Raw genomic sequence first — 19,255 nt, 5'->3', positions numbered from 1 at the left:
CTAAAGGCTTGCTAATGCCTCTCCACTCTATCTAAAACTAAAAAAAGTTTTGCCTTTAGTTATGACCCTGTCTTGTTGCTCAAAACGAAAAAAAAAAAAAAAAAAAAAAAGTGAAAGCTCACAGCAATAGAAAAGGTCATATTGTCACCTCTCCAGTGCCTCATGGCACCTACCTCCCCTCTGTTCCAGCACTGCATCCTCCTTTCCGTCTCTATGGTATTCAACACTTCTGCTACAGGGAAGACAGGCATCCAACACTCCCCAGCAAGTGTTGCATGTCAAAGGACTGATGTAGACAGCAGCTCTGGAATTGTGGGTAGGTAGGAGACATGTGACACCAAACAGGTGAGTATATTGCCAATTGCTTTAAAGTGGTTGTAAAGGTTAAATGTTTTTACCTTAATGCATTCTCTGCATTAGGGTAAAAAACCTTTTAGGTGCAGCTCCCCTCTAACCCCCAAAATACTTGCCTTAGCCCGATCTTGATCCAGTGCTGTGCCTGAGAGCAGCGGCACAGCTCTCTCTCTCCCTCCTCATTGAACTCAGTGACAGCAGGGGAGCCATTGGTTCCAGCTGCTGTCAATCAAATCTAGTGATACGGAAGCAGGGGGTGGGACCAAGCCACACTGTGTGGGTCAATAGATGCACACAGTGTGGTTCAGGCCCGCATGAGTGCCCCCATAGCAAGTGGCTTTCTATAGGGGGAACTCCGCAGAGGTCAGGAGCCAGGAGATCTGGTGGGGAACCCATGAAGGGGAGGTTTGGGGCTGCTCTGCGAGAAAGTATAACATGTTTTTTTTAAGAAACTTTACAATCACTTTTATCTTTATTTTGTGTTAATCAGATAGAATCACTTTCAAATGTGTCTCCAGCACATGCCTGATTCCGATAGTATGCAAATGCTTACAGAACTGAAGTACCTTCCCCTACCCTATCTATTGAGAAACACCTTCATGACATGATGGAATACAACCGGAAAATAAATAACTGACAACTTACAGGGAAGTCCGAATTTCCACACTGCAGGGGGTCCAGGGGATTTTTTGGGAGTGACACATGTAACATTTTTAGTAGCCAACGCTACTTTTTTATAAAAAAGTGGCAACTCATGGAGAAACATTTCAATCTATTTTTAAACCATGAAATTATGGGTCAAAAACATGCTGATGGCACATCCATGTGAAAGGGGCCTTACAGCTGAAAAAAAGGAAAGATCATCAGTTGTTATGAATTGCTATAACTTACTTGTTGCTTTTTAATTAAATCAACAAATCCTAAAAAAAAATTGCTTCATGTGCTATCATAAGGTGGCCCATACATGGATCAAAACTCGGAAACTCGGCCGGTTCAGCAGGGACTGGCCGGATTTTGATCCATGTATAGGCACTCTGACTGAACTCAATCTGATCTCTGTTTTTTCTCGAACGGGTAGTGCCGCCGGCTATATCTGGCAACACTAAACACCATGTTCTGCTGGCAAGGAAGTCTCCCTGCTGGCAGAATACAACAGCGCTGTGGGAGGGATTCCCCCATCAACACTGACTGTGTTGATAGGGAAATCAAACAATTTTCTTTCCTTTCACCCATGTAGGAAGGAAAGAAAATTTCATTGTCTGTGGTCTGCCTTAGTGGGGGCTGGACATAACATTGTTCCTTTGATTTGGCTATCAAATACTTTTTCATGGAGACCACCCTCACGCTTTGACCAACTTTATTCTCTATTTTAGTGCTAAATGCAGTTAAAGCATATGATATGCTGTTGCCTTATTCAACCAATCACATTATATTTTACCAGAGACACATCAGTGAAGATGATATTTCTGATTGGTTGTATGAGCTCCTGTACTGTTTACCCTATAGCTGTACCTTGTACTTGCTAAGTGAAAAAGCCTCTATGTTTTAACAGTAATAAACTGTCATGAAGCAATGGAACAATTGTTCATTGAGTTACTGGCTTTAGTGTCATTGAATTGGAAACCATTTAGCCCTCCCGCCACTTAGCCTACAGCACATACAAAATTAAAGTGAATCCCATAAAACCAGTAAACATTTATTTTTTTGTGCAAGCTGTTGGTTTAATTTATCAACAGACCACATGGAGCTTTCAAAGATGTGGAAGATCCAAGCTCAACCCTCGGGGCACAACAGGCAAGCTGTCTTGGAGATAATTAGAACCAGGATTATGGTTAATTATTATTAATTAGAGAAATTATCGGTAGCCCTTGAGTCCTGAGAGGAAGACTGAGGCTTGGGTGCCCGACTTTAAATTTCAGAGCCTTCTGTCAAGTAGTTCCTTATAATGAATCGATCTACAGTTGTATCACAAAATAAGAAAGGATAAAATTAATAAAGACATGATATTTCCCAGGGGAAGCACCAGGAAATTACATTAAACGAGGTATTTTGCATGTTGGAATTTAATCTTTCTAATTAAATGTGAATGGTTTGAAGGCCATTTCCAAACACAATGAATATTTTGGTTCTAGATTCAGCAGTGGATTGATTGTCATATCAGCTTCTCAAGTCTCCTAAATGTCTATGAAGGTTCTCGTTTACCCAGGTCATGGTATATCTAGTAGTAGCTAATAATATTCAACTGGACTTGTTCTTTAACCTCATGCTGACCGCCCACAGTAATGCGAGCGGGTAGCAGGTGCAGACTGGGAACTGTACAGCAAGAGTTTTGCAGCAGATTTCAGCCAATGATTTCAGCTGAAACCTGCTGATCGGCTGTGTCCAATCACACGCAGAATTCTGTGTTTACAAACATACAAATCTCTCTGTACAGTGCACAGCAATCTGACTGTTTCTTTTCCCTGAAAAGCAGGGAGAAAAATCAGCCAGATTAGTAAGTAAAAACAGTACACATTGCACACATTACACTTGTTAGGCACACAGTTAATCCCTTGATTGCCCCTAGATGCTAATCCCTCATCAGCCAGTTTCATTAGTCATTAGTGTACAGTAATACCACTGATCACTGTATTGGTGTCACTACCAACCTCAGTGTCAGTTATTGACCCTTCCGGCCAGTGTCTATTAGTACCAGATTGCCAGTCACCTTATCAGGGTCACACTATAAGTCGCTGATCACCGCCATTACAGTATAGCGTCTATAGCTGTGTGAATTCCAGTATACAGGCATACCCCAATTTTAAGTACATATTGGGGTTTATTTACTAAAGCTGGAAAGTGCAAAATCAGGTTCACTTCTGCATAGAAACCAATGAGCTTCCAGGTTTTATTACCAAAGCTTAATTGAACAAGCTGGGGTTAGAAGCTCATTGCTTTCTATGCAGAAGTGAGCCTGATTTTGCACTTTCCAGCTTTAGTAATTAAAGGACATTGTGTACTTAAAAGTGGGGTATGCCTGTACACCATAGTTTGTAGATAACTTTTACACAAACTAATCATTTTACACTTTTTAGGATTTTTTTTCCTTAGAGATGTGCCAGAATACATTTTTGCTTAAATTTTGATATGTATTACAAAAAAAAAAGTAGAACATGTTTTCGGTCTTTTTTCGTTTATATGATAAAAAATGAAAAACACAGTGGTGATCAAATACCAGCAAAATCTATTTGTGTAACAAAAAAAAATAATATAAATTAAATGTGGGTACAGTGCTGCATAAGCATGCAATCGCCAGTTAAAATAGCACAGTGCTGAATAGCAAAAAAATAATCTGGTCATGGAGGTCGATGTCTTAATGTTGAAGATGTTTTGTAGCTCATTCAAGCCTTTAGTTCTAACGAGTGTCAGGAAAATACCCTAATATTAGCACCAACACATATTCCACACATATAACAATGTAAATTCCCCTAATGAAGGAAGGACAGGATCCGAACGGATACAAGGCTATTTCTCCACCAGGAAAGGGACTTTAAATGTGCCAAGCAAGTGAGAAACCAAATAATATATACATAAAAACCCTCACGTCAAAAAAACATCAGTTGTATGGTATCTTGTTAAAAGATGCCAACTTGGTTTAAATCAACGGTAAAAAACAATCAGACAAATGTATATAGGTATAGCAAGCATGTGACAACTAACGCGTTTCGCTACATGTGCTTCTTCAGGGTTCACCATCTAAAGATGGCAGCCAAATGAAGTGTGTAGCAATTAAAAAAGACATAATCCTATGCATAACCCTCCATCCCAGGGTAGGAACCTGTAAAGTTGCCCAATAGCCCCGCACTTATGGACCAAGAAGGTGGGATTACATATCTCAAACACTTTATATCCAGGATGACACCGTTCCAAAAGATGTATAGTTAAAAGGACTCCTGGGAGGAAAAGGCAGAGATGGACATCCAAGTGTAGCTAAACCCACTATACTTCACTTCAAACGTCTGCCATAGACTGTGTTTGCCTCCCCAGTGTATGGAGAAGAGTATAAAAGAGCAGAGAGGCGTCTCTAAGTGTAGCAATTTGGTTACATTTAATGAAGGTACAACATTCAGCAAATCACATGGTTGATGATTAAAAGAGCCAGATCTAAGTAGGCAGGCATCTGGGGTAAAGCTGTCCACACAGACCGTCCTCCGCACCACCAGCTCTCACCACTGTCAGTCTGCAATTGTGTGAAAATATATGACTAAATATAAACTTGCGCTGATGGAAACAACTAAGTCATAATGAAATGCAGCTGCTGTAGACAAGATGCTAATCACTTGGATAAATGTGGATTAAAAAAATACAGCGCTCGCAACACACAATATAAGTGAAATCAACAAAAAAGTCCAAATAAAAATCCAAATAAATGCAACTGAAGTGTTAGTGTTAATGAAGTGTTCGGAGGTCCTTGATGATGCCCTGAGGGAGGGCGAAATGCATTGACATCATTTCCTGGTTTGTCGTCACTTCCGGTCTGTGGAACGTATGCTATGAACGGTTGCTTCCTGTATCTACAGTTCTAGACCCATGCCTGTTTTTAACCGTCTTTTTATAAGTACTGATCCCTATGCGCATTAAATCAACTTTTATAACAGTACTTCACCATTAGTCCATCTTCTTTTCATTTCTGGGTGCCTGTATATCCTGTTGAGAGCCTCCTATTGGAATCTATCATCTGATGTTTACACCGATCCACCATCTGATGTTTTGACACCAATCCACATGTGTGGCATACCATTTACAAGCCTTAAGTGACCCCTGGACTGCAAAGCTGGGGGTCATCCTGTTCTGGTGAGTGTGGATGCAAAAGGGGGTGTCACTGTACTCCTGCAAGTTTGTGAAGCATTTTTTGCACCTACTTCATTGTGGACTAACACTTCAGTTGCATTTATTTGGACTTTTTTTGTTGATTTGACTTATATTGTGTTTTGCGAGCGCTGTATTTTTTTATCCACAGTCTGCAATCATGACCAGGAAGACTACCCTGCAGTAGATCAAGGCTTGAACCTCTCATGGAGCGCAGCGTGGAAGGGATGACGTCGATGGCGGTGCGGAGGACGGTCTATGTGCACAGCTTTACCCCGGATGCCTGCATATTTAGATGTTTTAATCATCAACCATGTGAGTTGCTAAATGTTGTACGTTCATTAAATGTAATCATATTACTACACTTAGAGATGCCTCTCTTCTCTTTTATACTCAGTTGTGACATGACACTACTTGTATATCAAGACATCGCTTGTTTATCAAGTCAAAATTTATTTAACAATTTTGCTTGTCTTGCAAAACACTTTTAAACCAAATTACTCTCAAACCAAGGTTTTACTGTACTTGTAATCAGAATCCGTATTCAGAATTCTTTCTATGTATTTTTCGCATTTTCTTTGAATTTACCATTTTTTTCTCGATTTGAAATGTTGAATCAATAAATTTCGAATCGGTCAAATCGGAAATTTTAGATTTTTTTTTGGCTTCGAATGCGGCAGCCGATTAACCAAACATCTGATTGTTATTTATACACATTAATCTTGTTTGTATATTGTATAATATGTTTACTCAAAATATGCGAAGTGTTCTAATTAATAAAAGTAGTATCTTACTTTCAACATTTTACTATGTACAATATTGTGCAGAAGTTTTAGCCAGCTGAGAAAAAACAATGTCAAGTACAAATGCTTTTAAATATTTATATTTTACTGGTTTCTTTTTATCAATTTCACACTTGAACGAACAAAAGAAAAATCTTCACCAAATGATTACAATGATTCTTTAAATCACCCCTGGCTTAACAAAAACAGCATTATTTTGAAATGGTACTCTAATAATACACACACGGTCATTGATTTCAACAATATGTTTACAGTTCAAATTTGAATGAAATTTGAATGTAAAATTCGAGTTGATTTTAAATTCGATATTCAGAAATTCGGATGAATTTAGTTTTGTTATTCAGAGAATTCATTAAAATTTTGTTTGTACTGTAATTGGAGGATTTGGATATATCTGAATCTCCGAATAACAAAAAATGTGTCTGAATATTTATTTGGAACGAAACGAACCGCACATGTCTAGTCTCGAGCAGAGTTTTCAGTACTGCCAGAGTTCTCCTCTGCTGGACCACAGAACACCCCCCCCCCCCTGTCTTCTTATCTCCCTAACATAAGAGGGAGGGGGTTGTTCTGTATTCCAGCAAAAGAGAACTCAGGCAGGGCAGACAAAATGAGACAATGTCGAGTAGACATATATCTTGTTTTCAAGGAAATTTAATCTAACAATTTCTGTTTCTGCTAAATTTTGGTTCAGTACTAGGTCAGATCCAGAGAGTGTCTTCTTATTTCCTTGAACCTCTGTAGAAGACACAGACAACTTCAAATATTGCAGTATTACAATACCAGTGTATTAGCCATCAGAACACAGTAGATGAATTTCCCATTGACAGGCAATACATTTTACCCAACAATGATTAATCACCAGTCAGTCAGTAAGATACAAGCTAGGTTGTATAACTGCACTTACCCACAATAGTCAGAGCTGTAGCTTTCGTTAATTCTTCCTTCAATGAGTCTATTACTTCTAAATTACTGCCATCCAAGCTGCATCTATTTATTGTGCCATTACCAGAGCTGATCCAGTATATCTTGTTGTCTGTGTAGTCTATTGACAAACCTGTAAATACATTACAGAGATGGAACATTCTGAGAAACAAGATCTAATATGATTAGCAAACTTATTAAATTAAGTTTACATAAAAGATTCTACAACATACAGAACTTCTGAAATAACAATACAGTTGGCAAGATTCTTGAAGGGCTATTGAAGCTGCTTTTACATGTCTGATACAAGCTTTTAGAGATGGGAGCTTTTAGAGGAGCACATTAGTAAATCACATAATGTTATCATGTGAACCAAGTCTGCTGGTGAATCCAAGACACAGCGTACACTTTCCCTGGGAGTTCAGCCGGTCTTCTTCTTAGCTCCTATGACATTGCTCAGGACAGAACTCACATGTGGGCTTACCTATGAAGACCAGCATCCATTGTAATATAAAGCCATGTTTGGACTGCCTTAACCTGAAATATATTTTTGCTGAAGTGTAACAACAGCAAAAACATATAATATATAATATAATAATGCTCAATGTTCACTTTCAGCACCACTGGCACTGTCATTTATTATTGTAGAGTTCTCTTGGCAAAAAGCAATTCCCCCTACCCCAAGGGCCTTTTAATGCTCCATGTAATGGCAACTCTTACACTAACCCTACTGGAACCCTAACACTAATCCCCCTGTCATCCCAATATTAATCCTCCCTGTAAACCTGACACTGATCCTCCCTGTAGCCTTAACACCATCTGTCGTTATAGCCCTAACATGAACACTCCCACAATAAACACAAACACTAGTCCTCCCTGTAACCCTAACATGAATCTCCCCGTAGTTCTAACACTAACCCTCTCTGTATCCCCAAACCTAACTCCTCCTATAATCCTAACACTAATACTCTATGCAAACTTGACACTAACCCTCCCTGTAACCCTAATACTAATCCTCCCTGTAACTTGAATACTAACCCTCCATGTAACCCTAATACTAGCCTGCCCTGAATCTCTAATACTAATGCTCCCTGTAACTCCAACATTAACCCACTCTGTAGACTTAACACCAGATGTCGCTATAGCCCTAACCTTAACACTCTCATAACCCAAACACTAATCCTCCCTGTAACCCTAGCATTCACCTTCCTGTAGTTCTAATGCCGCTTACACACGAGCAGACTTTGCGGCGGATTAGGTCCGACGGTCTTTCCGACGGACTTTCTGACTAGGTCCGACGGTCTTTCCGAACCAACGGACTTGGCGACACACGATAGGACTAAGTCCGTTCATAAGTCCGTTCGGTTTGAACGTGATGACGTAAACGGGACTAAAAAAGGAACTTCAATAGCCAGTAGCCAATAGCTTCCCTTGCGTCGTATTTGGTCTGCACACAGCACACAGATGAACAGTTTTCCCAATTTTAGTCCGTCGGACTTTGAGTCTGTATCCCCAAACCTAACTCTTCCTATAACTCTTTTGGTACCTTCATACTAACACTTTCTGTTACCTAAATACTAATCCTCCCTGTAACCCGAATACTAATCCCCCATAACCCGAATACTAATCCTCCCTGTAAATCTAACACTAATTCCCCCTTTAACCCCAATACTAATCCTCCCTGTTACCCTAATACTGACCCTCCCTGTAAACCTAATACTAACCCTTCCTGTAACCCTAATACTAATCCCCCTTGTAACCTTAATACTAACCCTCCCTATAACCCTAATACTAACGGTCCCTGTAGCCCTAATACTAATCCCCCCTTGTCACCGTAATACTGACCCTCTCTGTAACCCTAATACTAATCCCCCTTGTAACTCTAATACTAACCCTTCCTGTAAACCTAATATTAATCCCCTCAGTAACTCTAATACTAATCCCCCTTGTAACCCTAATACTGACCCTCCCTGTAGCCCTAATACTAATCCCCCCTGTAAACCTAATACTAATCCCCCTTGTAACCCCTAGACATGTGCACACTGAAATATTTTTTTTCGGGGCTTCGTTTTCGTCCGAAAAATAAATTTATTTAGTTACTCCCGAAATTCATTTTTATTTATTTTGTTTTGTTAAACAATGCATTAGTCCAAAAATCTGATATAATTAAGGTTGAATCTGTCATTGAAGGCTTATGGTGTCTGTCGAATGTTCTAAGAAGATTCGACAGAGCAGCTAAACTGTACGACGCTGCGATCGTACATTTCCAGTCGAATGTTCCGCCTACAAGCTATAGTAGAATTCTAGAATGTTGTATGACACTAGTAATAATTACATTTATTAATTATTATTACTAGTCAACCAACATTAGAATTCTTCTATAGCCTATGGGCGGAGCATTTGACCATAAATGTCCGCTCGCGGCGACTGCTTCGTCGAATCTTCCTGTCGAATCTTTTCTCTCTATGTCGAATAATCTTGGACTAATAGAGTTAGGTTAGGCACATTCAACCTTTTTTGCTATTGTCTCTATAATGTCAAATCTTTTCTCTCTATGTCAAATCTTTTCTCTCTTTGTAGAATAATCTTGAACTAATAGAGTTAAGGTTAGGCACATTCGACCACAGGTTCGATGGACACAGATCGCTATTGTCAGCGTCATGTCGAATCTCCTATCTATATCAAACTGTTGTCACAACGAAAACAAAAATAAAGCATTTGTTTATGTCTGAACTTTCAGTTTTCTGGTCCGCATGTTCGTTATCATTTGTTAAAATGATAAAGAAAATACTCAAAATTCGGACGAAAATGCATTTGGATGAAAACGAATGCACATGTCTAGTAACCCCAATACTAACCCTTCCTGTAAACCTAACACTAACCCTCCCTGTAAACCTAACACTAACCCTCCCTGTAAACCTAACACTAACCCTCCCTGTAAACCTAACACTAACCCTCCCTGTAACACTAATACTAATCTTCCCTGTACAAATGGGGCCTCGTGCACACAGGGTGTTTTAACCCTGCTTTTAGAGGTATTTTTCTTTTTTTTTTTTCCTCTAAATACCCCTCAATGTTAGCCTATGTGTCCATACACCCATAGGCATTTACAGGTGTTTAGAGACAGAAAAAAAAAAATCTCATGACCAGCTCGTTCAGGAGAAGAGCGTTCCAGCATCAAAAACGTATCTAAATACACTTTAGTGCTCGGCACGTGAAGCGCTTGGCTGTTCATTCATTCCAATGGCCAGAGTAAATTAATATTTCTATTATTTCCATTAACTCCTGCTTTGCAGGGAATAATAATAAAATCACAGAGCTCCCTTCCCTGAGATGATGGAGCTGATCAGCGGGTGTCGGTGATCATTTGTTGGCTGGCACCCAACGATTGGCTTGTGCTGTGAAAAATCACAGCGCAGCCTGGGTGGCAGGCATGCGCGAGCGCGCCCACCCTACCCAGAAGTGCTGGATCACGTATCAGATATGTGATCCAGCACAGAGCGACCGCTCTGCCACAGTATATCTGCATGGGGTGGTGTGCAAAGGGTTAAACAAAAAATAATCTAGCATATACAATTGCTTCACAAGTCATATTGTAATTGAATGTTATTAAAAATGACCTTTCCTTTTCAATCTGCGGTGCTGTAATATTCTGTAAAAATGAATGCAATATGGCTACCTGGAGGCATTCTGTACATGGTGGGCGTACAGAACTTCCCCAGAAATGTTTCCTGCTTGTGTGATTTGTTCACTGAATTTCCCAGAAATCTGCCAGAGTTTTGACACCCCCTGCAACAAAAAAATCTTTTTTTATTTTTTTTTTTCAGACCTTGCAGCATTCTTCATTAGAACACTGCAAGTGCATCAGCTGATCAACAATGAAGTCATTCTCATTCAGAATCAGTAACCAAAAGACGAACAAGAACAAACAGCTTTTTCTTCATAGTAGAAAAGATAGGCATTTGCAAAAATGTTTCTTAAAATTCCTGCAATGTTCATAGATCACCCAGAGGGTTTTTCTTTTTCTTAATAAAAGTGGAGTTGCTCTTTAGTAAATAGTTAATGAATACAGAGCTACTTTAATCTGCCCTGTATGTCTGCCTAGAGTTCGTTTCTTTAAAGAGTAATGCTACTTTTGTTAAGAAAAAACATTCCCCTCTGGGTGATCGATGTACATTGCAAGGATTTTAAGAAACTTTGTTGCAGATTCCTACCTTTTGTTATTATAAAGAATAGCTGTTTGTAATGAAGGTGAATGGGAGTGACTTTATAATTAGCAACCAGCTGCTGCATTTGCAGGGTTCTTATGAGGAAAGTAGCAGGGTCTGCATCCCTTTAGACTTGATTTCTCTTTGGGAGTATCTCACCAAAAATGCCCAAAATCTGACTTGCATCTTAGTGTAGACTTCTGGGAAAATCAGTGAGCCAATCGCACGAGTAGGTAATGACATTGTTGGGGGGGCGTTCTGTGCACCGTGTAGCCATATTGCATTTTACAGAATATTACAGCGCTTCAGATTGAAAACAAAAACAATAATTTAAGAACATTCAATTACAATATGACTTGTATAGCAATTGTATACACTTTAGTTTATTTATTTATTTTTTGATATTTTTTTTTCCCACAAAAGTGAACCTGCCCTTTAACTAGCAATAGTATTTGAGGAGAATACTCCAGTGTTCCAGCCTTATGGTACATTTACCGTTAGCCCGTCCTGTTTATCTGTTTTTCTCGGTGAGGTGAACATACTTTCATAGTTATTTAACTCTTCGTTTTACGCTCTGCGGCGTTAAAGCAAGCATAACTTCTGTAATTAAAACCTCCAAAGATATATTGCAAACAGCCCGAGCATATTTAATTGGCAAATAAGGCACATCCATTATGAGATGGAGCTTATTAGAGTTTTTCATCACTGTCTGGGTTTCGCTGTGAGGCTGATATTAAAGAACAAGCGTACTGTCAAGGTTCGTTTTCTACCACACTTGGCAAAGTCATCATCACTCCTCAACAAGGAATTCTCAGGACATTAGTGTACACATAGCTCATTAGCCAAAATCAGCTTTCAGGTCAATTTCTTCACCACTGTAATTTCATCTGTTCATTAACAACTCTAGTAGGGATTTGATTAATTTCAGATTAAAACAAAAATTCAGGCTAAGTGAGATGTCTTCATCCATAGAAAGGTTTGATGGTAGTAATATTGCAGATACGGATGGAGTCTAAAGGTTGAGCCACCCACTGATTTATAAAGTCGCTTGTGGACTCCAGCAGTTACATCTCTCCAATTGAGTCCCCCACCCTGTTCCTGCATGCCTTTGGGCTACCTCAACACACAGCAACACCAACACACTTAAAGTGACATTAAGCAACATCCTTATTCTACAGAAATCACTAATACACATCCACTACCTAATAGCCTTGTAGTCTATTCTTCATTAAATTGTTTCTTACTGTGTTCTTCTGCCTCCTTGAAACGTCCTTCATGAGTTCCCCCTCACTTCCTTTGTTTGTAAGAAGCGGTGCACATTAGCTGTAGTCTAAACACCCGTAATCCATAGTCTATCCTGTCGGCAAATGGCTATACCAGGGTCATGGCTGCAGCCATGATCCCGGTACTGTTTTTTTTCTGCCACGACTGGCTTTCTTATATAAGTGAACCGGGCGGCTTTAACTTTTCCAAACCTCTGAAGGTCTCTCTCCTCCCACCACTGCCCATGGTTGTCCCCATGCTCTCCAGCTCCACCGGGGAGCTCAGGAACACAGTAAGTATTCAGGACAGCTGCCCACAGAGGAGATGGAGGAACGTCCATTCCCCACTCTCCTCTGTGATGAGTGATCCTGGGAGCAATGAGGATTTAATAACTTCTGGTTTCAGATCCATCATTTCCTGGCTGTTACATCCAGGGAAGCATCTAACCAAACACCATCTGCACTTGGTTAGTTGCTTTGGAGGGCAGGGGAGACATCAGGGGTCTCCCCACACATATTTATTAAAATAAATAAATACTAATTTTAAATTTTTTTTAAAAGCACCCCGTCCCTCTGTGAATGAACACAAATGCAAACATGAGTCTAGGTCCAACGTGCATATGGAAATAGTGTTTGCACCGCAACTTGAGGCATCACTGAGAAATTTGCAGTGAGAGCAATAATTCTAGGACCAGTGATTACCGTATTTATCGGCGTATAACACGCACTTTTTTCCCCTCGCAGGTGCGTGTTATACGCCGATCCCCTGCGATCCCGACCTGTCACATTTTCAAAATCGCCGACCACGATTTGAAAATGGCGCCGCCGGCGCCGAAATACACAGAGCCGGTCCTCGGCTCTTTCCGGCGGCTGTCGTTCATTTTCGGCTCCACTCGTAGTCCCGAGCGGAGCTATCCGAACCTACTCGGCTAGGTTCGGATAGCTCCGCTCAGGACTACGAGTGGAGCCGAAAGTGAACGACAGCCGCCGGAAAGAGCCGAGGACCGGCTCTGTGTATTTCGGCGCCGGCGGCGCCATTTTCAAATCGCTATCGGCGATTTTGAAGCCCAGAATGGCTGTGATCACTGGGGAAGGCTGCACTGGGGAAGTCTGCACTGGGGAAGTCTGCACTGACAAGGCTGCACTGGGGAAGTCTGCACTGACAAGGCTGCACTGGGGAAGTCTGCACTGACAAGGCTGCACTGGGGAAGGCTGCACTGGGGAAGGCTGCACTGACATGGCTGCACTGACATGGCTGCACTGACAAGGCTGCACTGACAAGGCTGCACTGGGGAAGTCTGCACTGACAAGGCTGCACTGGGGAAGTCTGCACTGACAAGGCTGCACTGGGGAAGGCTGCACTGGGGAAGGCTGCACTGACATGGCTGCACTGACATGGCTGCACTGACAAGGCTGCACTGACAAGGCTGCACTGGGGAAGGCTGCACTGACAAGGCTGCACTGGGGAAGTCTGCACTGACAAGGATGCACTGGGGAAGTCTGCACTGACAAGGCTGCACTGGGGAAGTCTGCACTGACAAGGCTGCACTGGGGAAGTCTGCACTGACAAGGCTGCACTGGGGAAGGCTGCACTGGGGAAGGCTGCACTGACATGGCTGCACTGACATGGCTGCACTGACAAGGCTGCACTGGGGAAGGCTGCACTGACAAGGCTGCACTGGGGAAGTCTGCACTGACAAGGCTGCACTGGGGAAGTCTGCACTGACAAGGCTGCACTGGGGAAGTCTGCACTGGGGAAGGCTGCACTGACATGGCTGTACTGACAAGGCTGCACTGACAAGGCTGCACACACATGGCTGCACTGAGAAGGCTGCAATGATGGGCGTTTAAATGTAAGTTTTTTTTCCCTTCAATTTCCCTCCTAAAAGTTTTTTTTTCCTTAAAATTCCCTCCTAAATTGGGGTGCGTGTTATACGCCGGTGCGTGTTATACGCCGATAAATACGGTAACTCTAAACAGATAACCTGTAAAGCAGGGGTCTCAAACCGGCAGCCCTCCAGCTGTTGTGAAACTACAAGTCCCATGGGGCATTGCAAGGCTGACAGTTACAAGCATGACTCCCTCAGGCAGAGACATGATGTTAGCTATGAGTAAGCACTAACGTTAGTGCAAAACGTCAGCTCTGTTCCTGGCTGCTGTTATCCTGTAATTGATGTGCATCTTCTTAATAAACAAGGCTAATTTATGAGTACGGCTGTCCAGAATTCATTCCCGTTTACAGAGACATGATGGGACTTGTAGTTCCGCAACAGCTGGAGGGCCACCAGTTTGAGACCCCTGCTGTAAAGGCTTTTAAAGTGTCACCTATGGAAAATTCTAGATACCGTATTTTGTTGCCATTTCACAGGCGTGCACAATTTTACATCCTGACATGTTTGGTATCTATTTACTCAACGCAACATCATCTTTTTAACAATTGAGTATTATATTTTGTTTGTGTGCACTAAAATTTATTTTCTTGGAAAAAATATACTTTAATGAATTTTAATGCAAAAAAAAGCACAACATAATAAGCAATTGTTTGGTAAAATATAAAAGATGAAAAAAGACACCTAACATTACACTTTAAAATTGCACACGCTCGTGGAATGGTGCCAAACTACAGTACATTTTTTTTTTGTATTAATGCTGATCTCATAGCAGTGCTAGGAAGAAATATGAACCATTTTACCTGGCAAAATATCTGAGACACTCTCCAACCCCTACCCGATAGTACATAGTCAATCGTTGGACTTGACCATCCAATGGACATCATTTGCTCCTCCGTAATGTAAGCAAGTTCCCAGTCCACAGAAGAAAGGTGGATTTATGGTGTGATGCAGTAGACCATAGCTAGCTATGGCTCATAGGCGACATTGTATAAGCTTTTACAGGTTACCAGTTTAGAGTTACACAGGAGGTCTGGTGCTAGAACTATTACCCTCACTGTAATGTTTGCGGCGATACCTCACATGTCTGATGCGAATACTGTTTGCATGTATGTGACCTACTTATGAGCAGGGGGATGCAGGGTAGCTTTACATTTTTTGATTATTATTATTTATTTTATTTGTATTTTTTTATTTTTACACTGTCTTTTTCATTTTTTTCGATCAGCTTTATTGCTATCACAAGGGATGAACAAACAACCCTTGTAATAGCATGGACAGTCACAGGTATTCTTTACTGAGACATCTATCAGACCCCATATCTCTTCGTTGCACTCCAAAGCATCTGATAGAATCAAGATTGGTTTAATGAGATGCTTGTTCAAGCCGGTAGTGGCTTGTTTACTAGGGATGGGTGAATGGTTTGGCCCGAGCATAAGTTCGGTCCGAACTTTGGTTGTTCGGACGTTTGGCAAACAATTAACATTAGGTGGTGTTCGCAGCAATTTCGCAAGCCGCGGAACCCCTTTAAAGTCTACGACATTTTTTTTTTAATATTTGGCACAGGGTTCCCCTTAAAATCCATACCAGACCTGAAGGGCCTGGTGATTTTGGAGGGACCCCCACGCAATTTTTAAAAAAATTTTGGTTCGGGGTTCCCCTTAATATTCATACCAGACCCAAAGGGCCTGGTAATAGACTGGGGGGGAACCCATGCCCTTTTTTTCAATGAGTTTTATCTATATTGCCGAGACCCAAAAATTCATTACAGCTGCGATCAGTTTTAAATGACAATTTTTCCTTTAGAAATGTCATTTTGCTGTGGCACTGTTCTAAACACGGGAAAAATGTACCACTTTACAGGCATACTATAGACACCCCCAGGCACAATATTTAAAGGAATATTTCATTTTTATTGTTTCACTTTAAGCATTAAAAAAATCACTGCTCCCGAAAAAACTGACATTTTTAAAACTTTTTTTTGCATTGATACATGTCCCCTGGGGCAGGACCCGGGTCCCCAAACACTTTTTAGGGCAATAACTTGCATATAAGCCTTTAAAATGAGCACTTTTGATTTTTTTTATGTTCGTGTCCCATAGACTTTAACCGTGTTCGTGTATTTGTCCGAATTTGTTGCCTGTTGGCAAGTTCTGGTGCAAACCAAACCGGGGGGTGTTCGGCTCATCCTTATTGTTTACATGAGACCAAAACCGGAAGTGACACGATCCTCATCCCTTCTGGTTTTTGATTTTGCTCAATGGGGGGGACAACATTGGTTCCTTTCACTGTGTCTCAGGAACCAGATGCTGCCAGTTGCATCCTTACCGGGCTCCCCGATCGCATGGGCGGGTCCCCCATATTCAGCGCCTGTAATAGTAATCCAGTGGCTTCTTACCTGCTAGGATTGCTTTTACATTGAGGGGAATTGCTGACCCTAAAAAAAGGGATAGCTCGATCATTGCTGCAGCTGCAGTGATGACCGAGATATCACTCTTCCAATCCAGTGAAGTAACGGTATGTTGCGGGTCGGCAAGTGGTTAAATATAACTTTCAAGTGGATTGATCCTACAAAAAATGGATGCATGATCAAAATTTGCAAAAGTAAACGGTAACTGGTCTTTTCAAGGTATGCATTTCGGGACGACCAGTGTAGAAAGGTAAAAAAAAAAATCAATATTGCCCTCCCCCCCCTTTTTTTATTAGGGATAAAACAAGACAAAGAAATATTGTTTCCCTTATGGGGCCTGTAAACAGCACACGTCATTTGACAAGAATTAAGTTCCTAAAGCTGCTAAACAGGATGATAAATGTAACAATGTTATTTGTCTTACAAGAGCACATCTCGGCAAACAACCAAAAAGCCAAAACAATGACTTCAATATTTTCGATAAATCAAAGGGAAGCATAATGCGAAGATTAAAATTGATGGCTTTATTCTCGTGTTAACGGCAGGGGCTGAATAGCCGGCTAGCTAATCTGAAGCATGTAATATATGACAGGTCCATAGGTGATCTACAGCGCTTGGGGCTACACTGGTACGAGCACACAGATGATTTGTCCTGTGTTAATGATATACTGTAAGCCGGATTTTCTGCTTGCATCAAAATATCGTAAAAATATGTGACTTAGATATATCACTATTTGTTGGGTGACAGCTGAACACAAATCATCAAGTCCGCTTCTTGCGGAGGAGGATAATGTAAAAAAGCCGCAATCAATCATTATTTATTTACACTTAGCCATCCTGTTGGTAATACGGAGAATGAAGGATTATGGGAATGTGAGCCAAACTTTTCCCCAACTGTGGCCACTGTCAGCACCATTTCATATAAAATACAATATATGTGTTTTGTGTTTTTTTGGAACACCATTCTCTTGACACGGCTTCACTGTTGCTGACCTGAAGCAAGCTTGTTCTCAAATCTTCACCAGTGACTCAAATGCTTAAATTTACTAGATTGGCATAAACCAGGCAACTAGCATCTTCAGAAGAAGGTCTGCAATGCTAAAGTACAGCACAGGTTTCTTTTAACCACTTGCCGAACAGGATTTTTCCTGCACTTTTTGTTTACAAGTAAAAATCTGTACTTTTTGCTAGAAAATTACTTAGAACCCTCAAAGCGTTATATTTTTTTTTTTTGGTTGCAATATTTTATATCATACTATATTTGCTCAGTGGTCTTTCAAACGCAATTTTTTTGGAAAAAACACACTTTAACCTCTTCCCGCCCAATGTCATATGACGTCGCAGACTTTGAGTGGGGATATCTGAATGATATAAAATAGATAGGGCAGCGCTGAAATCAAGTACACATATCAAATAATAAAACACCATCCATGTGATCGTCAGCGATGATATATGGATACAACATACAGGTGACGCCGTGGGTATGTATAAAACCTCCACCAGTAATAAAGATGGCCTCTTACCTCACCAAGGGGACCCTTTAATTATGGAGGGTCAAATACACCTTCCATGGTTGATGAAGTTCCCACCCATAGGGACGCAGCACGTACGGAAGGAAGCGTAGTAACGTCACCTACAGCCATCTCGCATCTTGTTCCTATACACACTGTTCAATTCGGCACTGGAATAGTGCCACGTTTGTAAGTTTATTTTCACATTTTACCATTAAATATAATTTGCATTGCGGAAAGCACTATGTTGTGTCCTTTATGATTGCATGACCCATGTGACTTTGGAGTCATCAACGTACATTAGTCGCTGATCCCTGCTGTATCCGGACTGCCCGGGATCTTCTGTGTACCATCCATTTGTGCCCGCAAGGGATGGTGTATTTGACCCTCCATAATTAAAGGGTCCTCTTGGTGAGGTGAGAGGCCATCTTTATTACTGATGGAGGTTTTATACATACCCAAGGAGTCACCTGTATGTTGTATCCATATATCATCGCTGAAGATCACATGGATGGTGTTTTATTATTTGATATGTGGACTTGATTTCAGCGCTGCACTATCTATTTTATATCATTCAGATATCCCCACTCAAAGTCTGTGACGTCATATGACATTGGGCGGGAAGAGGTTAAAGTGTGTTTTTTCCAAAAAAATTGCGTTTGAAAGACCACTGAGCTGTTTTTTTTATATTAATGCATAAAATTGTTTCTTTTTTTCCAAAAAAAACACGTTTGAAAAATTGCTGTGCAAATACTGTGTAAGATAAAAAGTTGTAACGACCACCATTTTATTCCCTAGGGTCTCTGCTAAAAAAACCATATATAATATTTGGGGGTTCTGAGTGATTTTCTAGCAAAAAAGCCAGAACTCTGTGGAGAGAAGAACGATGCGTCCCCGCTGAAGAAGATGAAGGGGCTCAGGTAAGTAAAACGGGGGGGGGGGGGGGGGGGGCAGTGACTGCCAGGTGTTTTTTCACCTTAATGCATAGGATACATTAAGGTGAAAAAACACAAACCTTTACAACCCCTTTAAGGTCATCACAGAGG

At 40.9% G+C, this 19,255-nt stretch overlaps 1 protein-coding gene across 6 annotated transcripts in view; it reads right to left on the bottom strand.

Moving 5' to 3' along the window:
* Positions 1-19,255, bottom strand: part of LRP1B (LDL receptor related protein 1B) — a 2,172,167-nt gene that overhangs the window by 691,771 nt on the left and 1,461,141 nt on the right. For all 6 annotated transcript variants that reach the window (XM_073634235.1, XM_073634238.1, XM_073634240.1 and 3 more), the window contains exon 32: positions 6,913-7,062. In XM_073634235.1, the coding sequence (XP_073490336.1) occupies positions 6,913-7,062 (150 nt within the window). The remainder of the gene's footprint in view (positions 1-6,912; positions 7,063-19,255) is intronic.

This window comes from Aquarana catesbeiana, linkage group LG06 (genome assembly GCF_042186555.1).
Source record: "Aquarana catesbeiana isolate 2022-GZ linkage group LG06, ASM4218655v1, whole genome shotgun sequence".
In the NCBI taxonomy this organism is placed as follows: Eukaryota; Metazoa; Chordata; class Amphibia; order Anura; family Ranidae; genus Aquarana; species Aquarana catesbeiana.
Note: the sequence above shows the minus strand (reverse complement) of the source record. Positions and strands in the feature narration are given on the sequence as shown.